Here is a 25023-nt window from a genome sequence, read left to right as displayed (position 1 = left end):
ATGGGTTAATTGTAACAACCTTTTGAAAATTTAAAGGTGAAATCTTCTGGTGGAACTTGTTTCTGTAGTCTCAACATTTTTTTTTAGAAATGTGTATATCTGTAAATGCATGACAAAAAAAGTTAGCTTTTTTTTCAATTTGTATTTTTTTTTACCCGTTGTAATGAAAAGCATTTCAGGAATGGCATTTCATTCCACTAGGGGCAAAGGTGTCATGGTCCTGTAGTTCTTTTTCGGAATATGCGGTTTGCCTTTAAAGCTTCCATGGGATCAGTATTGCTTTAAGAACCGGCAAGCCTCAGGAGTCATAGAAAGGTGCATTTTCGTTGCCTTAGAAAAAGCCATTTGGAGATTGCGATTCAAAGGGTGCATTCTTGATACCATGGGAACAGCCACTGGGAGTGAATCTCATGCGATACATTTGTTACAATTCAGTTTTTGAACTGGCTTTTTAGTTGAAGACAGTTTGTTCTAACAGAACCCAGACACTGGAAACTGTTGTGATCACAACACCTGGAAAAAAGAGCTCTCAACCATTTTAACTGAAGGAATAGGATTTTAGTCTGTTTATTATTATCTCTCAAAATTCTTAAAAAGTTAAGCCAAAACAGAGATCTCTGGTAATTTAAATTGAAAATAGGGAAGTTAGACTGTAACAATCTTTTATTGATTCTATTGAAAGTATTTGCTTGAAATTCGTTGAAATTCGCTGGAGAAGGAAAGCAACATTCTGTGAGGACTTTGAGCAACATTGGACTGTAAATTTGCAAGGATTCTAATTTTTTCTATTTTAAATGTTGCTTATATCTTCATAGTGTTTAAGAATTTAGTTCTTCTAATTAAAGAGTTAATTTATTGATTTAAAGGCACCTGGTTTGGTTAGCCTCCTTCAGGGGGTTAACAGATGGTACAATTTAGCTGGGTCTTTCTTTGATTTGGAAAGTTTTAAATGATATGTTAGCCGATCTGTGGAGTGACAGGATTGAATTAACAAGGCCTTGGTCCCACCACAATCAGAATCGTATAATTTGATTGAGCACTTTGACAGGAGCAGTTGGTTGTAACACCAGTCAGAGGAGAATTAAAGGAAAGCAATTAGAAAACCTCCTGATGTACTTCTCTTACCGTGCCACTGCTCCCTCCCATTTAAAATTATGCTGCATATAAAGCATTAAATTAATATTTGTTTAAACATATGTTCATTAACATGCATAAATGCAGCCAGCAACAATAATAGTAAAAAGGTGTGTGGATACTTAGTGGAGCAGAGCACCAATGGAAATAGGGCAGAACAGCAATCTGCAAAGAAAGTAAAGTTTTACTATAAAATCATTTTCTTCAGCCTGAAAAATTCCACATAAATGATGCAGATAATCATTATATAGATAGAAGGGAAGCCTTTCTATGGTGTCTATCGATAGTCATGCACCTCTATGTTATTGGATGACAGTGGGCATTTTGCCTTGACTGTGGGTTTTGTTGGCATATCTCCATGGTTCTGATTTTGGCAAATTGCCTTGGTGGTGGGTAACTGTGACACATTGTCTTAGTGTTACATGATTGTGACACAACAACATAGTATTGGATGATTGTGGTACTTGCATGGTTAAGGGCCACCATTATGGTAATGGGCAGATGTCTTACATTTCTATAGTAACATTAATTACCAAGAGGAAAAGTGTTCAGCTGTCTTGACCCTATCTCTGGAAATCCCTTCCTAAACCTCTTCACCTTTCCACTTCTCTCCACAGTCAGAAGCTTTCTTAAAATCTATCTTTTGACTGAACTATCTCTTGAGCAAAAGAGCCACTATCTCTTGGTGACTGCAACAGACCTCTGCAGTGATGGTGATTGTGTTAATTTATTTTTGGTTACCTCTCCTAATTCTTCCATTGCTGCTTGGAGTCTGTTTCCACTTCTGCAAAGCATCTTGTGTCATTTTCTACATGTTTTTATTAATTTGTTTAATGTGAGCATTGCTGACTAGGCCAGCATTTATTGCCTATCTCTAATTTTCCTTGAGAAGGTGGTGGTGACCCACCTTCTTGAACCGCTACAGACCATGGGGTGTAGGTACACCCACAGTGCTGATAGGAAGGGAGTTCCAGGATTTTGACCCAGTGACAGTGAAGGAACGGTGATATAGATTGCAGAAACTGGGCCTGTATTCCATACAGTTTTAAAGAATGAGAGGTGATCTCATTGAAACTTACAAAATTCTTACAGGATGTGACAGGGTAGATGTGGACAGGATGTTTCCGCTGGCTGATGAGTCGAGAGCCAGGGGAGACAGTCTCAGAATAAGGGGGAAGCCATTTAAGACTGAGATGATGAGGAATTTCTTTACTCAGAGGGTGGTTAATCTGTGGAATTCTCTACGCCAGAGGGCTGTGGAAGCTCAAACACTGAGCATGTTCAAGACAGAAATCGATAGATTTCTGGATACTAATGACATCAAGGGATCTGGGGATAGTGGGGGAAAATAGCATAGAGGTAGTTGATCAGTCATGATCTGTTTGAATGGCAGAGCAGGCTCGTCGGGCCAAATGGCCTCCTCCTGCTCCTATTTCTTACGATCCTATGGTGGTGTTCCTATGTGTCTGCTGCCCTTGCCCTTCTAGGTGGTAGAGATCATGGGTTTGGAAGATGCTGTCGAAGGAGCCTTGACTAGTTTCTTCCGTCCATCACGTAGATGGTACGCACTGCTGCTACAGTGCACTAATGATGGAGGGCGTGAATATTTAAGCTGATGGATGAGGAGCCGATGAAGCGGGCAGTTTTGTCCTGGATGGTATCAAGCTTCTTGAGTATTGTAGGAGCTGTACTCATCCAGTCAAGTGGAGAGTATTCCATCACACTGCTGACTTGTGCCTTGTAGATGGTGGACAGTCTTTGGGGAGTCAGGAGGTGGGTTACTCACCACAGAATTCCCAGCCTCTGACCTGTTTTTGTAGCCACGGTATTTATATGGCTAGTCCACTTTAGTTTCTGGTTAATGGTGACCCCCAGGATGTCGATGGTGGGAGATTCAGTGATGGTAATGCCGTTAAATGTCATGAGGAGATGGTTGGATTCTCTCTTGCTGGAGATGGTCATTGCCTGGCACTTGTGTGGCGTGAATGTTATTTGCCACTTATTAGCCCAAGCCTGAATGTTGTCCAGGTCTTGCTGCATGCGGGCACGGACTGCTTCAGTAAATTCAAGTTGTTATGGTTGATTGTAATGAACTCAGTGATAGATCTCAATGAAAATGAGGCATTGTGACACTTTTTCAATAAGCTATTGTGACACACCTCTGCAGTAACGATGCTTGTGATGATCTCTTTGGTACTGGCGATTGTGATGTAGTCGTGGTGTGCTGCATGAATCCCTGTGGATTCTATTTCTCTGAGCCTATGTAGGGGAAGAACAGAAATATCCTTCCTACCAATCCATGGCCTCAAAACCAGTGTATTTATTAGTAATGGAAAATGGATGACGAAAAATGGTGGAGAAGCTCCTGCTACAAGAGCCTGATGGTGTGTTTTACCACCTGTATGATCCTGGGAGGAAGCAGCTTGTTTTTCACTTTCCCGTAAGAAACCCTATAAGCAGAGATGAATTTTACCATGTCGTTAGAATTAATCCTGAAATGCCTTTACAGTCTGTTATAATTTTGTAAATTAGTCCCATAAAACTTAATTTTAAAATATTAGAATTGAACAAAGTTTCGAATCTATTTTCACTGTTGAAGCATGTTAGATGGTGTTAAGAAAAAAACATAAGAAATAGGAGCTGGAGTGGGCCATACGTTTCCTCAAGCTTGCTCCACCATGGCTGATCTTCTACATCACATATGCTTTCCTGCCATATCCCCATACCCCTTGATTCCCATAATGCCCAACAATCTATCAATCTCAGTCTTGAATAAGCTCATTAACTGAGCATCCACAGCCTTCTGGGGTAGAGAATTTCAAAGATTCACAACGATCTGAGTGAAGAAATTTCTCCTCATCTCAGTCCTAATTCGCTGACCCTTAATCCAGAGTCTATGACCCCCTATGCCACTGACACAAAATAGTGAGCTAGAAACTAGACCTATTGCTCCCATTTTATGGGCATGCAATGGGCATAATGAGAGCCAGTTTTTCTGGACCAACATCTAGCACCCCAAGTATACCTGAAAAGACATCTGACCCGATTTTGGATGGGGTCATTTTTCCAGCATCTGTGCCTACCACTTAAAAAAGGCATTAGGCCACTTATATATGTAAAGGCTGTGTTTACTGACAACACAACCAGGTGGCGCAGTACTAGCACATGCGCATTTGCAGCCTCTTCCACTGAAGCGTCAGTGTCTGCGACGTTCAGGCAGCTGCCAGGATTAAAGATGGCGTTGCTCAACTTGTCACAGAAAAACAACTTCAACCCGAATATCCCCTCAATGGCTGCCATCGCTGCCTCCATCCCACCCCCAACAGTCCCCCGCTCCCTCCTGCCATTGTGCTTCCATCTATTGGTCCGTCTTGCACCCGTCTTCTCTATGCAGGCTTCCCGCTGCCTTCCCTTAAGCACTCACTACAGCCTCGCTGTTCCCCCCCACAGCCGCTTGATCCAGACCTCACCACTGCTCCCCCCCACTTCCCCTCCCCTCAGCCAATTGTTCCCCGCTCCTCGCTTCCCACCCCTGCCGCTCCCCACCCCCCCGCCACCCCGCTCTCCGGCCACGCTCCCTGCTTCCCCCTCCCCCCCACCCCCACCTCCAGCCGCTGCTTCAGGCCGTGCCACTTCCCTCTTCTCGGCCACTCACTCCCACGTTTGATCGTTCTCCATGCACTGCCCAAAGAAGCAAGGCAGGCTGCGAGGGGTGACGGGGCAACGTAGGAGCGAGTGGCTGAGAGGAGGGAAGCGGCGTAGCCTAGAGCTAGTGGCTGTAGTGGTGGGGAGAAGCGGGGAGCGAGTGGCGGGTGGGGGGCTGTGGGAAGCGAGTAGCAGGATACAATCGGCTAAGGGGAGTGGGGGGGAGCAGTGGTGAGGTCTAGAGTGAGCGGCTGAGGGGGAGAAGTGGCCAGTGGGAAGCAGGGGGGAGGAGGAGAAAGCATCGAGGCTCGGAGCGAGTGGCCAAGGGTGGAGGAGGTGAGCGGCCAGTGGGGCAGGAGAGAGTAGCTGAGTGGGGGGAAGCGGGTGGGGGAAGCGAGTTGCGGGGATCACGCTCCAGCCTCAAAGTGCCCCATTCAGCCGCTTGATGACGTTGACATTACGCAATGGCGTTTTCCCATACATGCGCCAAGTGGCCCTGGCAAGACGTAGGCTGCACATGTGCAGCATCTCACTGAGAGTGGAAGACCGTTTGTGCATGTGTGCAGCTTGGAGCATTCTGATGACGTCGGCGGGCCGCTGCATTGTCAGCAGTCACTTTGATATTTAAATAAGAGGCCAGATGCCTGTTTTAGGTTGGCATGCAGAAATCAATTGCAAAAAGTGGCACAACTGCTGGGTCGCTCCATTCCACTGCTGCCAGCAATAGACATTCATCTATTTAAAGTGACCAATAGGTGCCAACAGCTCGCCTAATAATGTAAACGAGACCCGAAGCCCAATTTCAGGCCAATCTTGAGAATCTAAATTCATGCCAGCACTAACGGCATGCTGAACTGATGTTTACCCCAGTGAGTGTATTTTTTTTATTCATTCATGCGATGTGATCGTTGCTGGCTAGGCCAGCATTCACTCTCCATCACTAATTGCCCTCGGGAAGGTGGTGGTGAGACACTTTCTTGAACTACTGCCGTCCTTGGGGTGTAGGTACACCCACAGTGCTGTTAGGAAGGGAGTTCCAGGATTTTTACCCAGTGATAATGAAGGAACGGCGATATAGTTCCAAGTCAGGATGGTGTGTGGCTTTGAGGGGAAGTTGCAGGTGGTGGTGCTCCCTTGCATCTGCTGTTCCTGTTCTTCCAGGTGGTAGAGGCCATGGGTTTGACAGGTCCTGTCAAAGGAACCTTGGCGAGTTGCTGCAGTGCATCTTATAGATGGTACACACTGCTGCCACTGTGTGCCTGTGGTGGAGGGAGTAAATGTTTAAGGTGGTAGATGGGGCGCCAATCAAATGGATTGCTTTTGTCCCGCATGTTGTCAAGTTTCTTGTGTTGGAGCTGCACTCATCTAAGTGAGTGGACAGTATTCCATCACACTCCTGACTTCTGCCTTGTAGATGGTGGAATGGCTTTGGGGAGTCAGGAGGTGAGTTACTCACCGCAGAATTCCCAGCCTCTGAACTGCTCGTGTAGCCACAGTATTTATATGGCTCTTCCAGTTAAGTTTCCGGTCAATGGTGACCCTCAGGAAGTTGATGGTTGAGGATTCACTGATGGTAATGCTGTTGAACATCAAGAAGAGATGGGTAGATTCTCTCTTGTTGGATATGGTCATTGCCTGGCACTTTTGTGGCACAAATGTTAATTGTCATTTATCAGCCCAAGACTAAATATTATGCAGGTCTTGCTGCAAATGGGCACAGACTGCTTCAGTATCTGAGGAGTTGTGAATCGTGCTGAACACTGTGCAATCATCAGCAAACAACCCCACTTCTGACTTTATGTTGGAGGGAAGGTCACTGATGAAGCATCTGAAGATGGTTGTGCCTAGGACACCACCCTGAGGAACTCCTGCAACAACGTCCTGGGGCTAAGATGATTGTCCTCCACACCTATTCCAGGAACATATCTCGTACATGAGAAACATAAAAACAACCACAACCATCTTCCTTTGTGCTCGGTATGACTCCAACCCTCCAACAAGTGGAGAGTTTTTCCCCCATTCCCATTGATTTCAGTTTTGTTAAGGCTCCTTGATGCCACACACAATCAAATGCTGCCCTGATGCCAAGGGCAATCACTCCCACCTTACCTCCATATGGAACTAGTCGACCCACTGTGACATTGTACCAGGAGGATCACGACCAAGTACAAACTCTAAGTGAGCTAAGGTTGGATGATGATGGGATAATTGGACCGTAGGACATTGAAATAACTTTAATAAGATATCTGGATATATCATATTAAACTGGTGGATTTCCAGTAGGAATGTTCATGGAAAGTCAGGGCAAGGTGAATTCCCCTCAGAGTGTTATATAACATATTATGCTTTGATCTTGTTATAAAAATACTAAGTTTAAATATAAATATAAAACTGTAGGCCAGCATTCATCCAGGTGATAGTTTAACCTAAGTAATAAATATTGGTATGGTATGACATGGTGCAGTCTGATCTGACAACATCATTTGAAGATGCCAGTTTTTCCAATGCAGGTTATGTATTGATGCACCACATCAGCCCTTTCTTTGATTGAGTGCAGTAGCCCTGTAAGAATCTTTGTCCTCCACACCTATTCCAGGAACATATCTCCAAAGCAAGGAACATAAAAACGGACAGTAAAAGTTTCTATAAGTATGTAAAAAGGAAAAGATTAGCAAAAACAAACATGGGTCTTTTACAATCGGAGTCAGGAGAATTTATAATGGGGAATAGGGAAATGGCAGAGAAGTGGAGGAAAATAATAAAAACCTCCCAGAAATAATGGAGAACCAAAGGACTAGTGTAAACAAGGAAGTGCAAGGTATTAATATTAGTTTTAAAAAATGGTGCTGGTGAAATTAATGGGACTTAAAGTAGATAAATCCCCTGGACCTGATGATCTACATCCCAGAGTATTGAAAGAGGTGGCTGTAGGGAGAGTGGTCATCTTTCAAAATTCTAAAGACCCTGGAATAGTTCCTGCAGATTGGAAGGTGGCAAAGAAAGGAGGGAGAGAGAAAACAGGGAACTACAGACCTGTTAGCCTAACATCAGTCATAGGGAAAATGCTATAATCTAGATTAAAGGGTGTGATAACAGGACACTTGGAAAATAATGGTAGGATTGGGCCGAGTCAATATGGATTTATGAAAGGGAAGTCATGTTCAACAAATCTGTTGGAGTCTTTCGAGGATGTAACTAGCAGAATAGATAAAGGGGATCTGATGGATGTGGTATATTGAGATTTTCAGGAAACTTTTGATAAGGTCCCACACAAGAGGTTAGTAAACAAAATTAGAGCACATGGGATTGGGGGGAACATACTGGTATGGATTGAGAAATGGTTAATGGACAGAAAACAGAGAGTAGGAATAAATGGGCCATTTTTGGATTGGCAGGCTGTGATTAGCAGGGTACCATAAGAATCAGTGCTTGGGCCCCAGCTATTCACAATCTATATCAATGATTTGGATGTGGGGATTAAATGTAATATTTCCAAGTTTTCAGATGACACAAAACTAAGTGTAAGTGTGATTTGTGAGGAGGATGCAAAGATGCTTCAAGGAGATTTGGAGATTTGGCAAAATTTGGCAGATGGAATACAATGTGGAGAAATGTGAGGTTATCCACTTTGGTAGAAAAAACAGAAATACAGAGTATTACTTAAATGGTGAGAGGCTGGGAAGTGTTGAATTTCAAAGGGACCATGGTGTCCTTGTTTATGAGTCACTGAAAGCTAACATGCAGGTACAGCAAGCAATTAAGAAGGCAAATGGTATGTTGGCCTTTATTGCAACAGGATTTGAGCATTGGAGTAAAGATGCCTTACTGCAATTATATAGAGTCTTGGTGAGACCGCACCTGGAGTATTGTGTACAGTTTTGGACTCCTCACCTAAGGAAAGATATACTTGCCATAGAGGGAGTGCAACAAAAGTTCATCAAACTAATTACTGGGATGGAGGGATTGTCCTATGAGGAAAGAGTAAATGGACTGGGCCTTTATTCTCTGGAGTTCAGAAGAATGAGAGGTGATCTCATTCAAAATTCTTATAGGGCTCGACAGGGTAGATGCAGGAAGGATGTATTCCCTGGCTGGGGAGTCGAGAACCAGGGGACACAGTCTCAGAATAAGGGGCAGGCCATTTAGGAGATGAGGAGGAATTTCTTCACTCAGAGGGTGCTGAATCTTTGGAATTCTCTGCCCCAGAAGGCTGTTGAGGCTCAGTCGTTGAGTGTGTTCAAGACTAAGATCAATAGATTTCTACATATTAAAAACATCAAGGGTTACAAGGATAGTGCAGGAAAATGGTGTTGAAGTAGAAGATCAGCCATGATCTCACTGAATGGCAGAGTGGGCTTGAAGGGCTGAATGGCCTACTCCTGCTCCTATTTCTTGCGTTCTTGTGTACAAATGCAACTATATGGATCTAAACAATAAAACTTCACACATCGGGCTGAATTTTATCCAGCCAGCAGGAACGGGATTGGAGGCACGGGTGGGGGGGGGGGGAAATTTGGAGTGTACACGCTCACCCAGAAACCTGACATCATAGCGTCAGTTCCGAAGTTTTCAACAGTGAGAAAAGTCCAAGGCAGCATTGCAGCTATTATGCGATGGGACTGCAATTACAATTGCTGAACAGCAACAGCTATTTACCATGTACATGCATTGCCCTGACTCTGATTATGGGGGTTTTCCAATTTAGTGAATGGCAAACGGGAATCATATGCTTTCAGAGCCCTGGTCATTGAAAGGTGTTGGCACCGAGGCAAGGCCTCAGTGTTGCCACGGCATGGCAGCCATGGGCAGTGTTGGATAAATGCAGGAAGGGGAACAGGGGGTGCAGTGACGATTGCCCGACAGCGGTGCAGCCCTCGAGGCAAGCATGGGCTCCATCTCTGGTGGTAGGCACTCTGCAAGGGTGGGCGCTGAGGGGCATTAGCCTGTGTTCAGAGGGGAGTGGCAAGGGGAAGTTTCCAAAAACAAGGTTATCTGTCCAGGTACAGCCAACAGGAGGTGGAGTGACCAGTTGGCCTGGGTCTTTGTACTCATACCAAGTACCACAAGAATCAGTGCTTGGGCCCCAGCTATTCACACCAAGTGGTATTCATACCAAGTCTTTGTAGATCCCTGCAGTGTGCAGAGGGAGGTAGGACAGGCAGTGGCTGGTCAAGCTGGGGAAGATCGACAAGAGGAGCCATAGCAGCCACTGCACCAAGAAGGACCTGCGGCAGAGAATGTTACAGACTCACCTCAGCTACCTCCAGCTGTCTGAGTGGCAGTGTCAGCAAAGACTGCAGCTCTTCAGGGAGGCCGTCACCAACTTATGCTCTATTCTGCAGGATGAGCTGTGACCCATGGGCTTTGGTGGTATCCAATGCTCGTGGGCCTGAAGCTCACTGTGGCATTCAAATTTTACGCCGCCATTGGGGACAAGTTTGTGGTGTCCCAGGCAGCAGCCCACCGATGCATCAAGGAGTTAACCAATGCGCAGTTCAAGTGGGCCAGCAACTATATGCGGTACCAGACCGATCTTAACAGTTAGGTGGACAGAGCCATCAGATTCAGAACCATTGCTGGATTCCCCCAGGTGCAAGGTGTCATCAATTGCACGCATGTGGTCATCAAGGCTCCCACAGAGCAGCCAACGGCTTTCATCAACAGGAAGGGTTTCCTGAAGGACCCTGGCTAAGGCTTCCTGCACTGGAACCTGTTGCGCAACTCATGCTGCATTGAGCTCATGGCCAAGGCGAGGGTATGCAGGTCTGCCCACATCTCTGGGATCTTGCTCTGCAGGAGGGTCAGCAACCTCTCGATGGAGGAAACCATGCACTCACACTCCTGAAACTTGTTCTGGTGGTGGCCCTTTGGCCGTTGATAGGGGCTCCTGAATGCCTTCTCCTTATGACCACTCTCAAGGGATGTACAGGGGGCAAGGTGAACAGAAGGTCGGCTGTCTTGGAGATGCAGCCATGCATCTGACATGATCTGCTGTTGCCTCAGCCCTATGTCACCCACTTTGCAGCCACTCCATGATCATGTCACGCTCTCTCCCACATGGCCACATGCAAGCCCCAAAAATGAGATGGGTATGGAGGACTCACCTTGGCGGAGTGAAGGAGGTCATTCACCCTCTTGTGGCACTGGACCCAGTTTCAGAGGGTGACACCATGGCTGCTGACCTCCTCAGCGATCTCCCTCCAGGCTTGCTTAATCAGGCGGGAGGAGCTCTTCCTGCTGTCCTTGGGAAGAGGACGCCCCGCCTTTCCCTTACAGCCTGGAGAAGAATATAATGATGGCCAGTGATGCTACAGCTCCAGGTTTCTTGCTTTAATATTCCAAATATACCCTGATAACTTAGACTGAGATTTATGTTACAGTAGCTGTCAGGATCAGATGGGGTTTTTGAAACAGAAAAGTCCGGAGCGTCTGGCTAATAATTTCTGCTGCTGGGAAATGCTTTCTGCAGCAACTTCTTTGCTGTTCTACCTATGTACACCTAGACTTGCTTCTCACTGCTCTGACAAAGTCAGCTATTGGCAGATTCGCCATAGCAGCAGCTATGGACCTAACTACCATACTCAACTCCTCTGGCGCAGGTTTAGTTCAGGTGACCACCAGCAATCTCTGTAATATATTAGCCAGGCTGTTGCATGAGGATGCATTTGTCAAGTCACTGATGCCCTTTACAGGAGAGCTGGTCAATTCATCACCTTTAGCATCACAGCAAGGTAACCATGAGATAGGACCATTTACTGCTACAACGTGTCTGGCTTCCTCAAGTTCCAGGGTGCAGGAAATGACACTTATGTTGCTTTGCAGGCTCTCACATAAACCTCCCTCAACTACCTCAATGTACATATTGTAATTGTACAGATCCAGAGCTTCCTATGTATCAATACCCCATATGGAAGTTGTTATGATGTCTTCATTGTTCACACTTCACCCCTCCCCTAACTCCAGCCATTTTTGTACCTCTTCATTCAGAGTGCAATTGATAGCCTTGGCCCTGTTCTCTGGAGCTTCTTTCCTAAACCTCTCCATCTTTCCCTCTACTTCTCAAAACTAATCTCTTCCACCAAGCTTATGGTCACCCCTTCTAACCTTCCCTTTCCGGGCTTGGTTTCCATTTAATCTGTGTACAGTTAGGAAGCACCTTGGTATGATTCGTATGTCAAAGGATCTATACAAATGCAATTTTTAAATTTGTTATTGGGATAGGGTTGACATTGCAAGGATGCGGTCATTGCCCATCCCTAGTTGCCCTGAGAAGTTAGTGATTGGCCCTTTCTTTGAAGCATTGCAGCTTTTGTACTGAAGATGCTCCCAAGTGTTAGCATGGGATATTGATATTGATCCATATTGAAGGAATGGTAGTACATATTCAAGCCTAGATGGTGTGTAACTTGGAGGTGATCCCACAACATTGTTGCTCTTGGCTTTCTTGGTGGTAGCGGTCACAGGGGAGGGAGATGCTGTTGAATTAACCTCAGCCGCAGTGCAGCATTGGTGGATATTGAGTCCAGCGACAAGGTATGCCAATCTGGTTAATTGCTCTATCCTGGATGATGTTGAGCTTCTTGCATGTTATTGTTCTGCACTCACCCAAGTGAATTTTGAGAATTCTATCACACTCCTAAATACAAGTTGATGTTGTTGCTGATTTGGGCTTTGTATACAGTGGTGAAGCTTTGTGGGATCATGAGGCGAGCCATTCATGGCAGTGTCCCCAGTGTGTGCCCTACCCTCTTAGCTATTAGTTTATATAGCCGGCCCAGTTAAACTACTGGTCAATGATGATCCACAGGATGCTGAGGGTGGGGGAAACTTGATAGCGGTGGTACCATTAAGAGTTAGGGGGAGATGACCGTCTCCAATTAAAAAAAGCCCAATTATTATTTGGCACTTATGTGGCATGAATGTTACCTGCTGCTGTCTAAGCCTGAATGTTGTCTAACGCCTGTTATAGACAGCTTCATTATCAGAGGAATTGTGGATGTAGCTGAACACTGTCAGTAAAAAGCCCCACTCCTGACCTTATGATGGATGGAAAGTCATTGATGGAGCAGCTGAAGATGAGTTGAGCCAAAGACACTTCCGAGAAGAACTCCTGCAGTGATGTCCTGAAGCTGTGATGATTGGATTCGAGGAAGCATCTTCCTTTGTATTAAGTATGATAGCAACCACTGGACGGCTTTTTTCTTTTTCCACCCCATTGACTTCAAATATATGAGGGCTCCCTGACACCACACCTGGTCAAATGCTATCTTTATTGTCAAGAGTGACGACTCACCTCTCCACTGGCATTCAGCTCTTGGCATCCATTGTTAATCAGAGTGTGATGAGGACTGGAGCTGAGTGATTCAACAAAAACTCAAATTGAGCATCACTGAGTAGGTTATTCGTGAGTAGGTGTCATTTGATGGCATTATTATTACTTCCTTCCATCATTTTACTGGTAATTGAGAGGGGGTTTATAGGGCAATAATTGTCATGAATAGATAACTTAGACAGTTCACTCAGTCACATCTTACTATCAGTTGAAGTAAAATGAATTGGCTAGATATTGGCATCTATCATAGGGTGGCACAGTGGTGCAATGGTTAGCACTGCATCCTCACAGCTCCAGCAACCTGGGTTCGGTTCTGGGTACTACCTGTGTGGAGTTTGCAAGTTCTCCCTGTGACTGCATGGGTTTCACCGGGTGCTCTGGTTTCCTCAAACAGCCAAAGACTTGCAGGTTGATAGGTAAATTGGCCATTGTAAATTGCCCCTACTGTAGGTAGGTGGTAGGAGAATTGAGGAAGGTGGGGATGTGGTAGGGAATATGGGATTAATGTAGGATTAGTATAAATGGGTGGTTGATGGTTGGCACAGACTCGGTGGGCCGAAGGGCCTGTTTCAGTGCTGTATCTCTCTATGACTCTATCATGGTGTGGACCTCAGGGGAGACCAAGCAGGATCATCCACTTGACACTTCTGGCAGAAGTTACTTGAATGGGAAGTTCATAAAATAATTTAATGTGATACAGAAGCAGTTTATGCCCCTAAAATGCAAGAACCCTACTTGTCAAAAAACTGCCTTAGAGTTATACAGCACAGAATTGTGTCTGTGCTGGCCATTAAGTACTTAACTATTCTAGTCCCATTTTCCAGCACTTGGCCCATAGACTTGTATGCTATGGCGTTTCAAGTGCTCATCTAAATACTTCTTAAATGTTGTGAGGGTTCCTGCCTCTATCACCCCTTCAGGCAGTGGCAATTCCAGATTCCAACCATCCTCTGGGTGAAAATTTTTTTCCTCAAATCCCCTCTAAACCTTCTGCCCCTTACCTTAAATCTATGCCCCCTGGTTATTGATCCCTCCACGCAGGGAAAATGTTTCTTCCTATCTAACCTATCTATGCCCCTCATAATTTTGTATACCTCAATCATGTCCCCCCTCATTCCTTCTCTGTTCTAAGGAAAACAACCCTAGCCTTTTCAATCTCTCTTCATAGCTGAAATGCTCCAGCCCAGGGAACATCCTGGTGAATCTCCTCTGCACCCTCTCCAGTGCAATCCCATCCTTCCTATAGTGTGGTGCCCAGAACTGTACACAGTACTCCAGCTGTGGCCTAACTAGCGTTTTATACAGCTCCATCATAACCTCCCTGCTCTTATATTCCATGCCTTGGCTAATAAAGGCCAATATCTCATATGCCTTCCTAACCACCTTATCTACCTGTGCTGCTGTCTTTAGTGATCTATGGACAAGTATACCAAGGTCCCTCTGACCCTCTGCACTTCCTAGGGTCCTACCATCCATTGTATATTCCCTTGCCTTGTTAGTCCTCCCAAAATGCATCACCTCACATTTCTCAGGATTAAATTCCATTTCCTACAGCTCTGCCCATCTTACCAGCCCATCTATATTGTCCTGTAATCTAAGGCTTTCCTCCTCACTATTTACGACACCACCAATTTTCGTGTCATCTACGAACTTACTTATCATACCTCCTATGTTCACGTCTAAATCGTTAATGTACACTACAATCAGCAAGGGTCACCTCTGAAATAAAAACAAGAAATGCTGGAACCACTCAGCAGGTCTGGCAGCGTCTGTGGAAAGAGAAGCAGAGTTAACATTTCGGGTCAGTGACCCTTCTTGACCCGAAACGTTAACTCTGCTTCTCTTTCCACAGATGCTGCCAGACCTGCTGAGTGGTTCCAGCATTTCTTGTTTTTATTTCAGATTTCCAGCATCCGCAGTATTTTGCTTTTATTTAAGGGTCACCTCTGGTTTCCTGGCTTACCCTAATATTCAGTGCTCTCTTCTCCTGTAAGGACAGAGAAAAAGAGTCCTATGAATAAGAGCTAAGGAATGTGTTGAATGGAATGCATGGAGAGCATATGTTGAGGGCAACTCTAAGGGAGAGGCATGATTTTCTATAAGGATTGGGAGGTCAGCATTGGACAGACAGATGGGTATGTGAGGAAGTTGCACAGACAGAGAGGGATGGGTGTGCCTGCAGGGTAAATTGTTGTGACGAGTGATATGCTGGAGAAGACTTGAGAAGGCAAAGCGAAGGGGTTGGGGTGATACGCACATCAGGATGTAGATAAAATGAACCATTGCTCTCACCTTTCCTGCCCTACTTAGATCATTGAAACACTTCTTACATTGCTTGCAGGAGCCCTGTACCATGCTCCTGCTGTCGCCCTCTTCCACTACCTCTAACCAAACTTTCTTGGTGTCCCAAGTCAGCTCCTTCCTCCCATCACGATAAAACAGAATATCCCTCAGGCTCCTCACAGTCCCCACCAGCACATTCAGGGAGGCATCGTTGATCCGAGACACCGATTGCCATTCTTTTCTTTGGCTCCAACCCTTCAACTTGCATTTTTTCAGTGTCTCTTTAAATACTGAAGTTGAAATCGCGTCATGCAACTCGTCATATGTCCAGCGACAGTAATTGGTCGGAAATTATATAGCAATGTAGTGGCTGGGTTTATTTATTTATTTTATTTATTTAGAGATACAGCACTGAAACAGGCCCTTCGGCCCACCGAGTCTGTGCCGACCAGCAACCACCCATTTATACTAACCCTATAGTAATCCCATATTCCCTATCATCTCCCTGCACTAGGGGCAATTTACAACGACCAATTTACCTATCACCTGAAAGTCTTTTAAAAGCCACTGGCAGACATGCTGCACAGAATTCTGGGTTACTGGCATACAAAACAGAACAATGATCATAGTCATCTTCACTGGTTAATATAGCAGGATGACCCCACCCCGTGTCACGATCTTAAAATCCAACTCACTGTGTCAAAAGACTAGGGTTCACCGGGGGAGGTGGTGCAGGAAGTTTGTAAAGGGTAGCATGTGGAATTGGAACCAAGGTGGAGGGCTGATATCTATTTGTCTGTCATGATGAAGGTGCCTTGAATTTCTTTGACTCATTGAGGCTCTGGGGGCCATACCTACAAGAACAGTCAGTTGCAGTCCACGGGTGCATTCAACAAATACATTGTCTGCCAGAGCTGGGGAATTCAATGCCAACACCACGAATCCCAAGAATTATCAGGCATGTGCATTTGGATTCTTTCAAATGGCCATCTTTTCAAATGTTCAGGGAGTCACTGATTGTGTACACACAGGCATTCGTAGTCCACTGCAGAGCCGTACCATTTACACAAACAGGAAGAACATCTACTCTGTCAACAAGCAGCTTGTGCATAACCACCAGTTTAATATTACATGTCAGTGCTAAATTTCCTGCCAGTGCACACAACACTTATTCTCATGCAGTAACCCAGAGAAGAGTTGGTTCCTGGATGACGAAAGAGGTAAGGAATATAAAACTAAAAGAAAAAGCATTCAAAAATGAAAAAAACCACAGATCCTGACAAATGGGAAAGATACTGAGAACAGCAAAGCGTGACAAAACACATAGTGAGTGCTACAAAAATGGAACATGAAAGAAAACTTGCAAGAGGATCAAAATCAACATAAAAGATGTTACAGTTATTTTAGCAAAAAGAAGATGGTCATTAATATGAGCTCTTTGAAAACTAATAATGGTGATGTTGTCAATGAAAATAAAGAAATGGCAGACATGTTGAATAATTACCTTGCATCAGTATTTACAGTAGAGGAAGAGGTCAGCATGACAGACACCCCCAGAAAACTGATATTGGCCAGAAATTTACCACCCCCCCCCCCCAACCCCCGCAGCAACGGGCTGAGCCGGGGTGGTTGTAAAATTGAGTGGGAGGCAACGGGGGCTGTTGCCGGCACCTTCCTGCCCCATTGCAATTTTACGAGGGGTGTCGTCAGTAAGAAATGGCCCACCACCCCAGGCCAATCAAGGCCTTTAAGTGGCCAATTAACTGCCACTTGAGGAGCTCCTCCCACCGCCCCTGGTATTTTACCATCAGCGGGAGGGCTGCTCAGGCTCTCCAGGAGGTCATCAAGTAAAAACTGGTGGTCTCCTTGTAAGCTGGAAGGGGCCCTCCTGATCAGGCATCCTGTGCGCCACAGAGGGCCCCCCCCCATGGCCCAATTGTCCCCACTGCACAACACTCCCCCATTCACCCCCCCCCCAACTGACTCCCCCTTGCCTCACCAGGGTCCAGCCAATTGTCCCCGGCGAGGCCCCAAAGACCTACCTTTTTATCGGGCCAGAGTCCATGATCCTGCTGTGGCTGGGTGCAGTCCCAGCAGTGGCCATCGTTCCCAGTGGTACTGCTGGGACTGAGAGCTGCCAGCCTGCTAATTGACCGGCAGCTCCATTAGGCGGGACTTCCTGCCTCAGAGGGCTGGAAATCCTACCCAAGGCCAATTAAGGGCCTGGGGAGTGTAAAATCCTGGCATGGCTCCCCAGGCTTGGTGGAGGCGGGCTTTCCCCCTGACTTTTTGGCCAGTGGGTAGGGCTTCCCACCCAATGTAAAATTCTAGCCATTGAATCAGGAACTCATCCAAATTAATGTGAAAAAAATAACAGAAATGAAAAAAATAATAGCACTGAAGAGTGACAAATCCCCAGGGATAGATAGTTTCCTTTCCAGGCTTGTAAAGAAAGTAGGTGAGAGTGTTGCAGATACACAAACAATAATCATCCAAATTTCTCTTGATTTGGGAACCATACCTATAGATTGGAAAATTGTGCATGTCATTTCACTATTTAAGGAAGGCGAGAGAGGGAAACCAGGGAATTATAGACCAGTTATATAGTCATAGAGAGATACAGCACTAAAACAGGCCCTTTGGCCCACCGAGTCTGTGCTGACCATCAACCACCCATTTATACTAATCCTACATTAACCCCATATTTCCTACCACATCCCCACAATGCTCCTACCACCTACCTACACTAGGGGCAATTTACAATGGCTAATTTACTTATCAACCTGCAAGTCTTTGGCTGTGGGAGGAAACCAGAGCACCCGGCAGAAACCCACGTGGTCACAGGGAGAACTTGCAAACTCTACATAGGCAAGACCCAGAACTGAACCTGGGTCACTGGAGCTATGAGGCTGCAGTGCTAACCACTGCGCCACAGTGCCACCTTAACATCTTTGGTCAGCAAATTACTCGAGCCTATAATTAAGGATAGGGTGACTGAACTTGAAATTTTCAGCTGAACAGAGAGAGCTAGCATGGATTTGTAAAGGGTAGATCATGCCTCATAAACTTGATTGAATTTTTGAAGAGGTGACTAAAATAGTGGACAGGGAAATGTGGTCTTTAGATGTTATTTATATGGAGCTCCAAAAGGTATTTGATGAAGTCCATCGTAAAAGACTGTTACCTAAAGTTGAAGTTCTGGAATTGAAAGTTAATTATTGACCTGGTTAGGAAATTGGCTGAACGACAAAAGACAGAGAGTAAGGATGATGGGCAGGTACTTTTATTATCAGAGCATGACTAATGATGTCCTACAAGGATCTGAGTTGGAGCCTGAACTATTCACTGTATTTATTAACAACTTAGATGATGGGATAGAAAGTCATACATTCAAACAATGCAGATAGAAGCATAAAATCACAAAAAAAATTCAAAGATTAAATGACTGGGCAAAACTGTATCAAATGGATTGTAATGCAGGCAAATGTGAGGTCATCCACTTTGGACCTAAAAAGGACAGAACAGAGTACTTTCTAAATGGTGAAAAGCTAGAAACAGTGGAGGTCCAAAGAGACTTGGCAGTCCAGGTACATAGATCATTAAAATGTTATGAACAGGTACAGAAAATAATCAAAAAGGCTAATGGAATGCTAGCCTTCATATCTAGAGGGCTGGAATAAAATGGGTAGAACTCATGCAAAGGTTATAAAGCCTGGGTTAGACCACACCTGAAATACCGTGCTCAGTTCTGGCACCACCTTACAAAGCATTTATTGGCCATGATCTCATTGAATGACAGAACAGGCTTGAAGGGCTAAATGGCCTGTTCTTATGAAAACAAAAAGAAAGACAAAAAGATAGGTAGAACTAGACAGTAGAAGTTGACTGTTGTGCAACAGTAACAGGAAGACAGAGTGAGAGAGAATTGTCTTGTCAGTGAGCAGTATCTTTGGAAGTTAACTTTTTTTTTAAAAATGGCAACAGAGATCTAGAAACTGCATCTCTGGGTTGTCATACATATATACACCTACTGTTTTGTTAACTCCAGATTATCAAGTACATTTTTCCTAAAGGTTGCCTCTCTTTTTCAGTTGTGCTTTCTTGGCTGCTAAAGTTTCCCTGGCATTCCCAATCGCTGCTGGAATCTTGTTCATTCTATGTTTTATAAGTTTCATTATCACCAGCTTCATGGACCCTGGAATTCTACAACAAGGTAAAACGATTTAATTTCTCACTGAAATGGACAAACCTGTCAAGTCTTGTTAATTTGGAGTGAGACTCACTCACTTTGAAACCTATTTTAACAAATCTCATTCTTCAAAATAAATGATTCGCCATGGGCTAGAAATCGGGCCATATAGTGCATGTTTTTCAGGCACTATGAGGCCACCTTAGGACCCAAAATGGTAGAAACGCTGCAGGCACACACTTCCAAGCAAAATTGCATCGCTGCCATTTTGGTACAGGCAGTAGTACTCGAATTATAATCACATGCTGCCAGCATTTAATGTCAAAAATAATTTATTCAGATAAGGGTTATCTCCTGCATGCAAGTCAAACACACATTTAGACCACCACGTGTTGATTTTGTTCAGTATAATGGAACGCAAACTGGCACGAAGGCCCATTTGTTAGCTATATTTAAGGGGATCAAACAATACTTACAGGTTAACTGCTGGCTCGCTAATTCTAGCTACTGTTTCACTTCTAGGCTTTTTTGGCTGTGCTGTCAGTGTCAGCCTCACAGATAGTCTGCCTGAAAAAATAGGTGGTCTGGTAGGACTGCCTTTGGGTACAGGGCAATTTCGGAGCACCGTAGAAGACACCACCAAGCAGAACAAGCTGCCAGAAGAGGGAGCAGGAGGAAGGGAAGGAAAGCACTCAATAGGAGACCACATCCACAGAGGGTCTTCAGGCAGCAATTCTTCTACCTCAGCTTCACTGACAAGCAATGTATGAGGTGTCTTTTCTTCACCTAGGAGCTTGTTACTGATCCAGATGAGCTGCTGTAGCCAGAGCTGCAGCCTCAAACCAAGCCATGGATAGCACTGCAGGTGGCTTCAGAGTTATTGTCACACTCAGTTTTTATGCCACAGGTAGTAACAGGTGACATCAGCTACATCTCACAATTCGTAGTGCATTAATGTAGTCATGGAGGTCACCGAGGTTCTCTACACCAAGAGATACAGAGAGAAGCAGGATGAGAGAGCATAAGATTTTGCCCATATGTCAGACTTCCTCAAGGTGTAATGTGCCATTGGCTGCACACATGTTGCCTTGTATGCTCCCCATTAGCACCCTGGAATATTTGTGAACCACTTGGGATTCCATTCCCTCAACATACAACTGCTTCATGACCACAAGCTGCCCATCATGCAGCCCTGTATCTGTTATCCTGTTAGCTGGCACCACTCTTTCATTCTGCACTAGTCTTACTGTGCTGCCTTTATTTGAACAGGGTGGTTGTTGGTTAACAAAGGTTGTCCCCTACAGACAAAGCTCCTGACTCCAGTTAGGAACCCTTGCAGGCCTACAATAAGACCTAAACTGACACAAGAAAAATCATTGAGAAAACAATTGGGGTACTTGGGCAAGACTTCTGTCCCTGCACCATTCCACAGGAGCTTTGCAGTACACCTGTAAGCCCAGGTACCTTCCCCCAAATATTGTGGAATCGTGCCTTATTCTTGATATCAATGGCACATAACAGGGACATATAAAGTAAATAAAAACAAGAAATGCTGGAAATACTCAGCAGATCTGGCCGCGTCTGTGGACAGAGAAGCAGAGTTAACGTTTCAGGTCAGTGACCTTTCATCAGAACTGGCAAATATTAGAAATGTAACAGGTTTTAAGCAAATAACGCGGGGCTGGGACAAGAGATAACAAAAGAGAAGGTATTGATAGGACCAGGTCACAGACAATAACTGACCAGAAGGTCATGGAGCAAAGGCAAACGATATGTTAATGGTGTGGTGAAAGACAAAGCGTTAGTGCAGAGAGGGTGTTAATTGACAGAAAAATGAACAGCCTGGCCCAAGCACAAACATGAAAAAAGTGGGTAGACACAGTAGAAACAAACTAAACAAATCAAAAAGAAAAAAGAAAAAGTAACTAAAAATGAGCGGCACAGTGGCGCAGTGGTTAGCACTGCAGCCTCACAGCTCCATCGACCCAGGTTCAGTTCTGGGTACTGCCTGTGCAGAGTTTGCATGTTCTCCCTGTGACTGCGTGGGTTTCCACTGGGTGCTCCGGTTTCCTTCCACAGCTAAAGACTTGCAGGTTGATAGGTAAATTGGCCATTGTAAATTGCCCCTAGTGCAGGTAGGTGGTAGGAGAATTGAGGGATGTGGTAGGGAATATGGGATTAATGTAGTATTAGTATAAATGGGTGGTTGTTGGTCGGCACAGACTTGGTGGGCCCAAGGGCCTGTTTCAGTGCTGTATCTCTAAATAAAAAAGGGGGGCCCGTTATGCTCTGAAATTATTGAACTCAATGTTCAGTCCGGGAGGCTGTAGCATGCCTAATCAGTAAATGACATGCTGTTCCTTGAGCTTGTGTTGATATTCACTGGAACACTGCAGAGATGTGGGCATGAGAGCGGGGGTGGGTGTTGAAATGGCCAGCAAACGGAAGCTAGGGGTCATGCTTTCAGACTGAGCGGAGGTGTTCTGCAAAGTGGTCACCCAATCTGCGTTTGGTCTCCCCAATGTAGAGGAGACCACATTATGAGCAGCGAGTACAGTATACTAAATTGAAAGAAGTACAAGAAAATCGTTGCTTCACCTGAAAGGAGTGTTTGGGGCCTTGGATAGAGAGGAGGTAAATGGGCAGGTATTAAACCTCCTGCAATTGCATGGGGAGATGATGGGCGTAATGGAGGAGTGGACCATGGTGTCGCGAAGAGAACAATCCCTTTGGAATGCTGACAGGGAAGGAGAAGATGCGTTTGGTAGTGGCATCATGCTGGACATGGCAGAGGATGATCCTTTGGATGTGAAGGCTGGTGGGGTGGAAAGTGAGGACAAGGGGAACCCTGTCGCGGTTCTGGGAAGGGGTGAGGGTAGAGGTGCTGGAAATGGGCCGGACCACGGTTGAGGGCCTTGTCAACTACAGTGGGGGGGAGGGAATCCTCGGTTGAGGAAAAAGGAAGACATATCAGAAGCGCTGTCATGGAAGGTTGCATCATCAGAGCAGATGCGTCAGAGATGGGGAAACTGGGAGAATGGAATTGAGTCCTTACAGGAAGCAGGGTGTGAAGAAGTGTCGTCGAGGTAGCTGTAGGAGTCGGTGGGCTTATAATGAATATTAGTAGACAGCCTATCCCCAGAGATGGAGACATAGAAGTCGAGGAAGGGAAGAGAAGTATCAGTGATGGTCCATGTAAAGGTGAGAGAAGGTGGAAATTAGAAGCACAGTTGATAAAGTTTTCCAGTTCGGGACAGAAACAGGAAACAGCGCCGATACAGTCATCAATGTACCGGAAAAAGAGTTGGGGGAGGGGCCTGAGTAGGTTTGGAACAAGGAATGTTCGACATATCCCACAATATGTTCCCACAAACTACTTTATTTACCTTCTGCCCAAACTACAGATGTACTCACTGTACTAGTAGTTGGTAACCCTGTGTGCAAGAGTTCGTCCCCGAGTGGTCAGTCTGTCGAACGAGTTCTCTTCACGTCTTCAGTGAGTGACCAGGTCACTCTTCCTGACTACTGCAACAATGTTCTTGTGGGCTGTGGCTTTATACCCATTCTGACCTGGTCCCTTGACCTAGAAGGTAATATCTTGAATTGGGTCATTCGATTAGGTTTCAGTGCTTTATCATTCCATTATGGCTATGCAAGACCACCTGCATGTGGTCATATCCTGCTCTCAGCAGGGGGATCTTAGGTGCAAACCAGCAATGGATGTGATATCTTCTTCTTGCAAACACAGGAGGACAGCCACTCACATATACTTCGAGAGGCCATTGTCTATAAGAGCTGCTGTAGACAGAATGTCTGATGTTGTAATAGTTTGGGGCTACCACCTTAGTGGCATGTCCTGACTCATCTGTATGTTTGTGTGTGTGTGTGTGTGTTGGTCTGTGTGTGTGTGGGTCCTTGTTCAGTTAAACTGTCTTTATTATCAAAAAGTCCAATTTGAGCCCCAGCAATGAGATCTTCGGTCAGAATTCTTCTCCCTCCGTACCGACGTCCTCTGCACTCCATGTTTATTTATTTATTTAGAGATGCAGCACTGAAACAGGCCCTTCGGCCCACCGAGTCTGTGCCGACCGTCAACCACCCATTTGTACTAATCCTACATTAATCCCATTACCCTCTCACATCCCTACCTTCCCTCACCACCTACCTCTACTAGGGGCAATTTATAATGGCCAATTTACCTATTAACCTGCAAGTCTTTGGCTGTGGGAGGAAACCAGAGCACCCGGCGAAAACAGGGAGAACTTGCAAACTCCACACAGGCAGTACCCAGAATTGAACCTGGGTCGCTGGAGCTGTGAGGCTGCGGTGCTAACCACTGCGCCACTGTTCTCACCACCCTTTGTCAAACGCTGCACACTAAATTACCAAGTCCCAGTTTACGTCCGAAACAAACACATTTTGCAATTTGACAGAGCGGTAAAACATAAGCTGAAATCCAGCAACAACTGCTACAAGCAAATAGCTGAATAAAACATTGCATAAAAAATGTTAATTACACACCCCTGAGCGGGTATCCAGATCTGTGGTCATCTGCTGCATGATGCACAATTCGATCACCATGAGGGAGCAGCCCTTGCCACCAGTTTCAACCCACCATATTCAGGAGGAGGAGCAGAAGAGCAGGAGGATAGGTAAGGACCAAGAGAGCCCCAAAATGCCCCAGTTATCAGAGACTAGCTCACTGAGGTGCCCTTCAACTAAGCCAGATCTGCTATTCCCCATTCACCAACAGTCCTGCAATCATTCTCTCTTCCATATGAACATACGAATTAGGAGCAGATGTAGGCCATTCTGCCCCTCGAGCCTGCTCCGCCATTCAATAAGATCATGCCTGATCTGTTTGTGTCTCTAATTCCACACTTCCATTTACTTCTGATAACCTATGATTCCCTTGCCTAACAAGAATCTATCTACCCCTGCCTTAAAATTATTCAATGACCCCACCTCCACCACCACCTGAGGCAGAGAATTCCAAAGTCACACAACCCTCCGAGGAAACATTTCTCCTCATCTCTAAAAGGGCAACCCCTAATTTTAAAACAGTGCCCCCTAGTTCTGAACTCCCCCACAAGAGGAAACATCCTTTCCACATCCACCTTGTCAAGACCATTCAAGATCTTATAAACTTCAATCAAGTCTCCCCTCACTCTTCTGTCCAACCTTTCCTCATAAGACAACCTGCTCATTCCAGGTATCAATCTAGTCAATCTTCTTCCGGCATCATAATATTGCCTTCCATCACTCCGCACTTGTTGGTCTCACCCTCACTTCAGTAAAAACGCAAATACCAGCTCATAACCCAAATCTAAAACCAGGCTTATCAAATAAAGGATGTTATTTACAGAAGATATGACTATTTAACCTTGTGCATATCTTTGATGCCTATCTTTAATGTTACTTGGCCTACCCTAGTGCCTGG

At 45.2% G+C, this 25023-nt stretch overlaps 1 protein-coding gene across 1 annotated transcript in view; it reads left to right on the top strand.

Moving 5' to 3' along the window:
- LOC137374916 (palmitoyltransferase ZDHHC5-B-like) overlaps nucleotides 1-25023 on the top strand; it is a 111310-nt gene that overhangs the window by 51517 nt on the left and 34770 nt on the right. Inside the window, exon 2 of the mRNA XM_068041502.1 lies at nucleotides 19486-19607. Within this exon, the coding sequence (XP_067897603.1) occupies nucleotides 19583-19607 (25 nt within the window). The 5' untranslated portion in view covers nucleotides 19486-19582. The remainder of the gene's footprint in view (nucleotides 1-19485; nucleotides 19608-25023) is intronic.

Source organism: Heterodontus francisci, chromosome 11 (genome assembly GCF_036365525.1).
Source record: "Heterodontus francisci isolate sHetFra1 chromosome 11, sHetFra1.hap1, whole genome shotgun sequence".
NCBI classification, from domain to species: Eukaryota; Metazoa; Chordata; class Chondrichthyes; order Heterodontiformes; family Heterodontidae; genus Heterodontus; species Heterodontus francisci.
The sequence above is the reverse complement of the archived record's forward strand: the minus strand, read 5'-3'. Positions and strand labels throughout refer to the sequence as shown.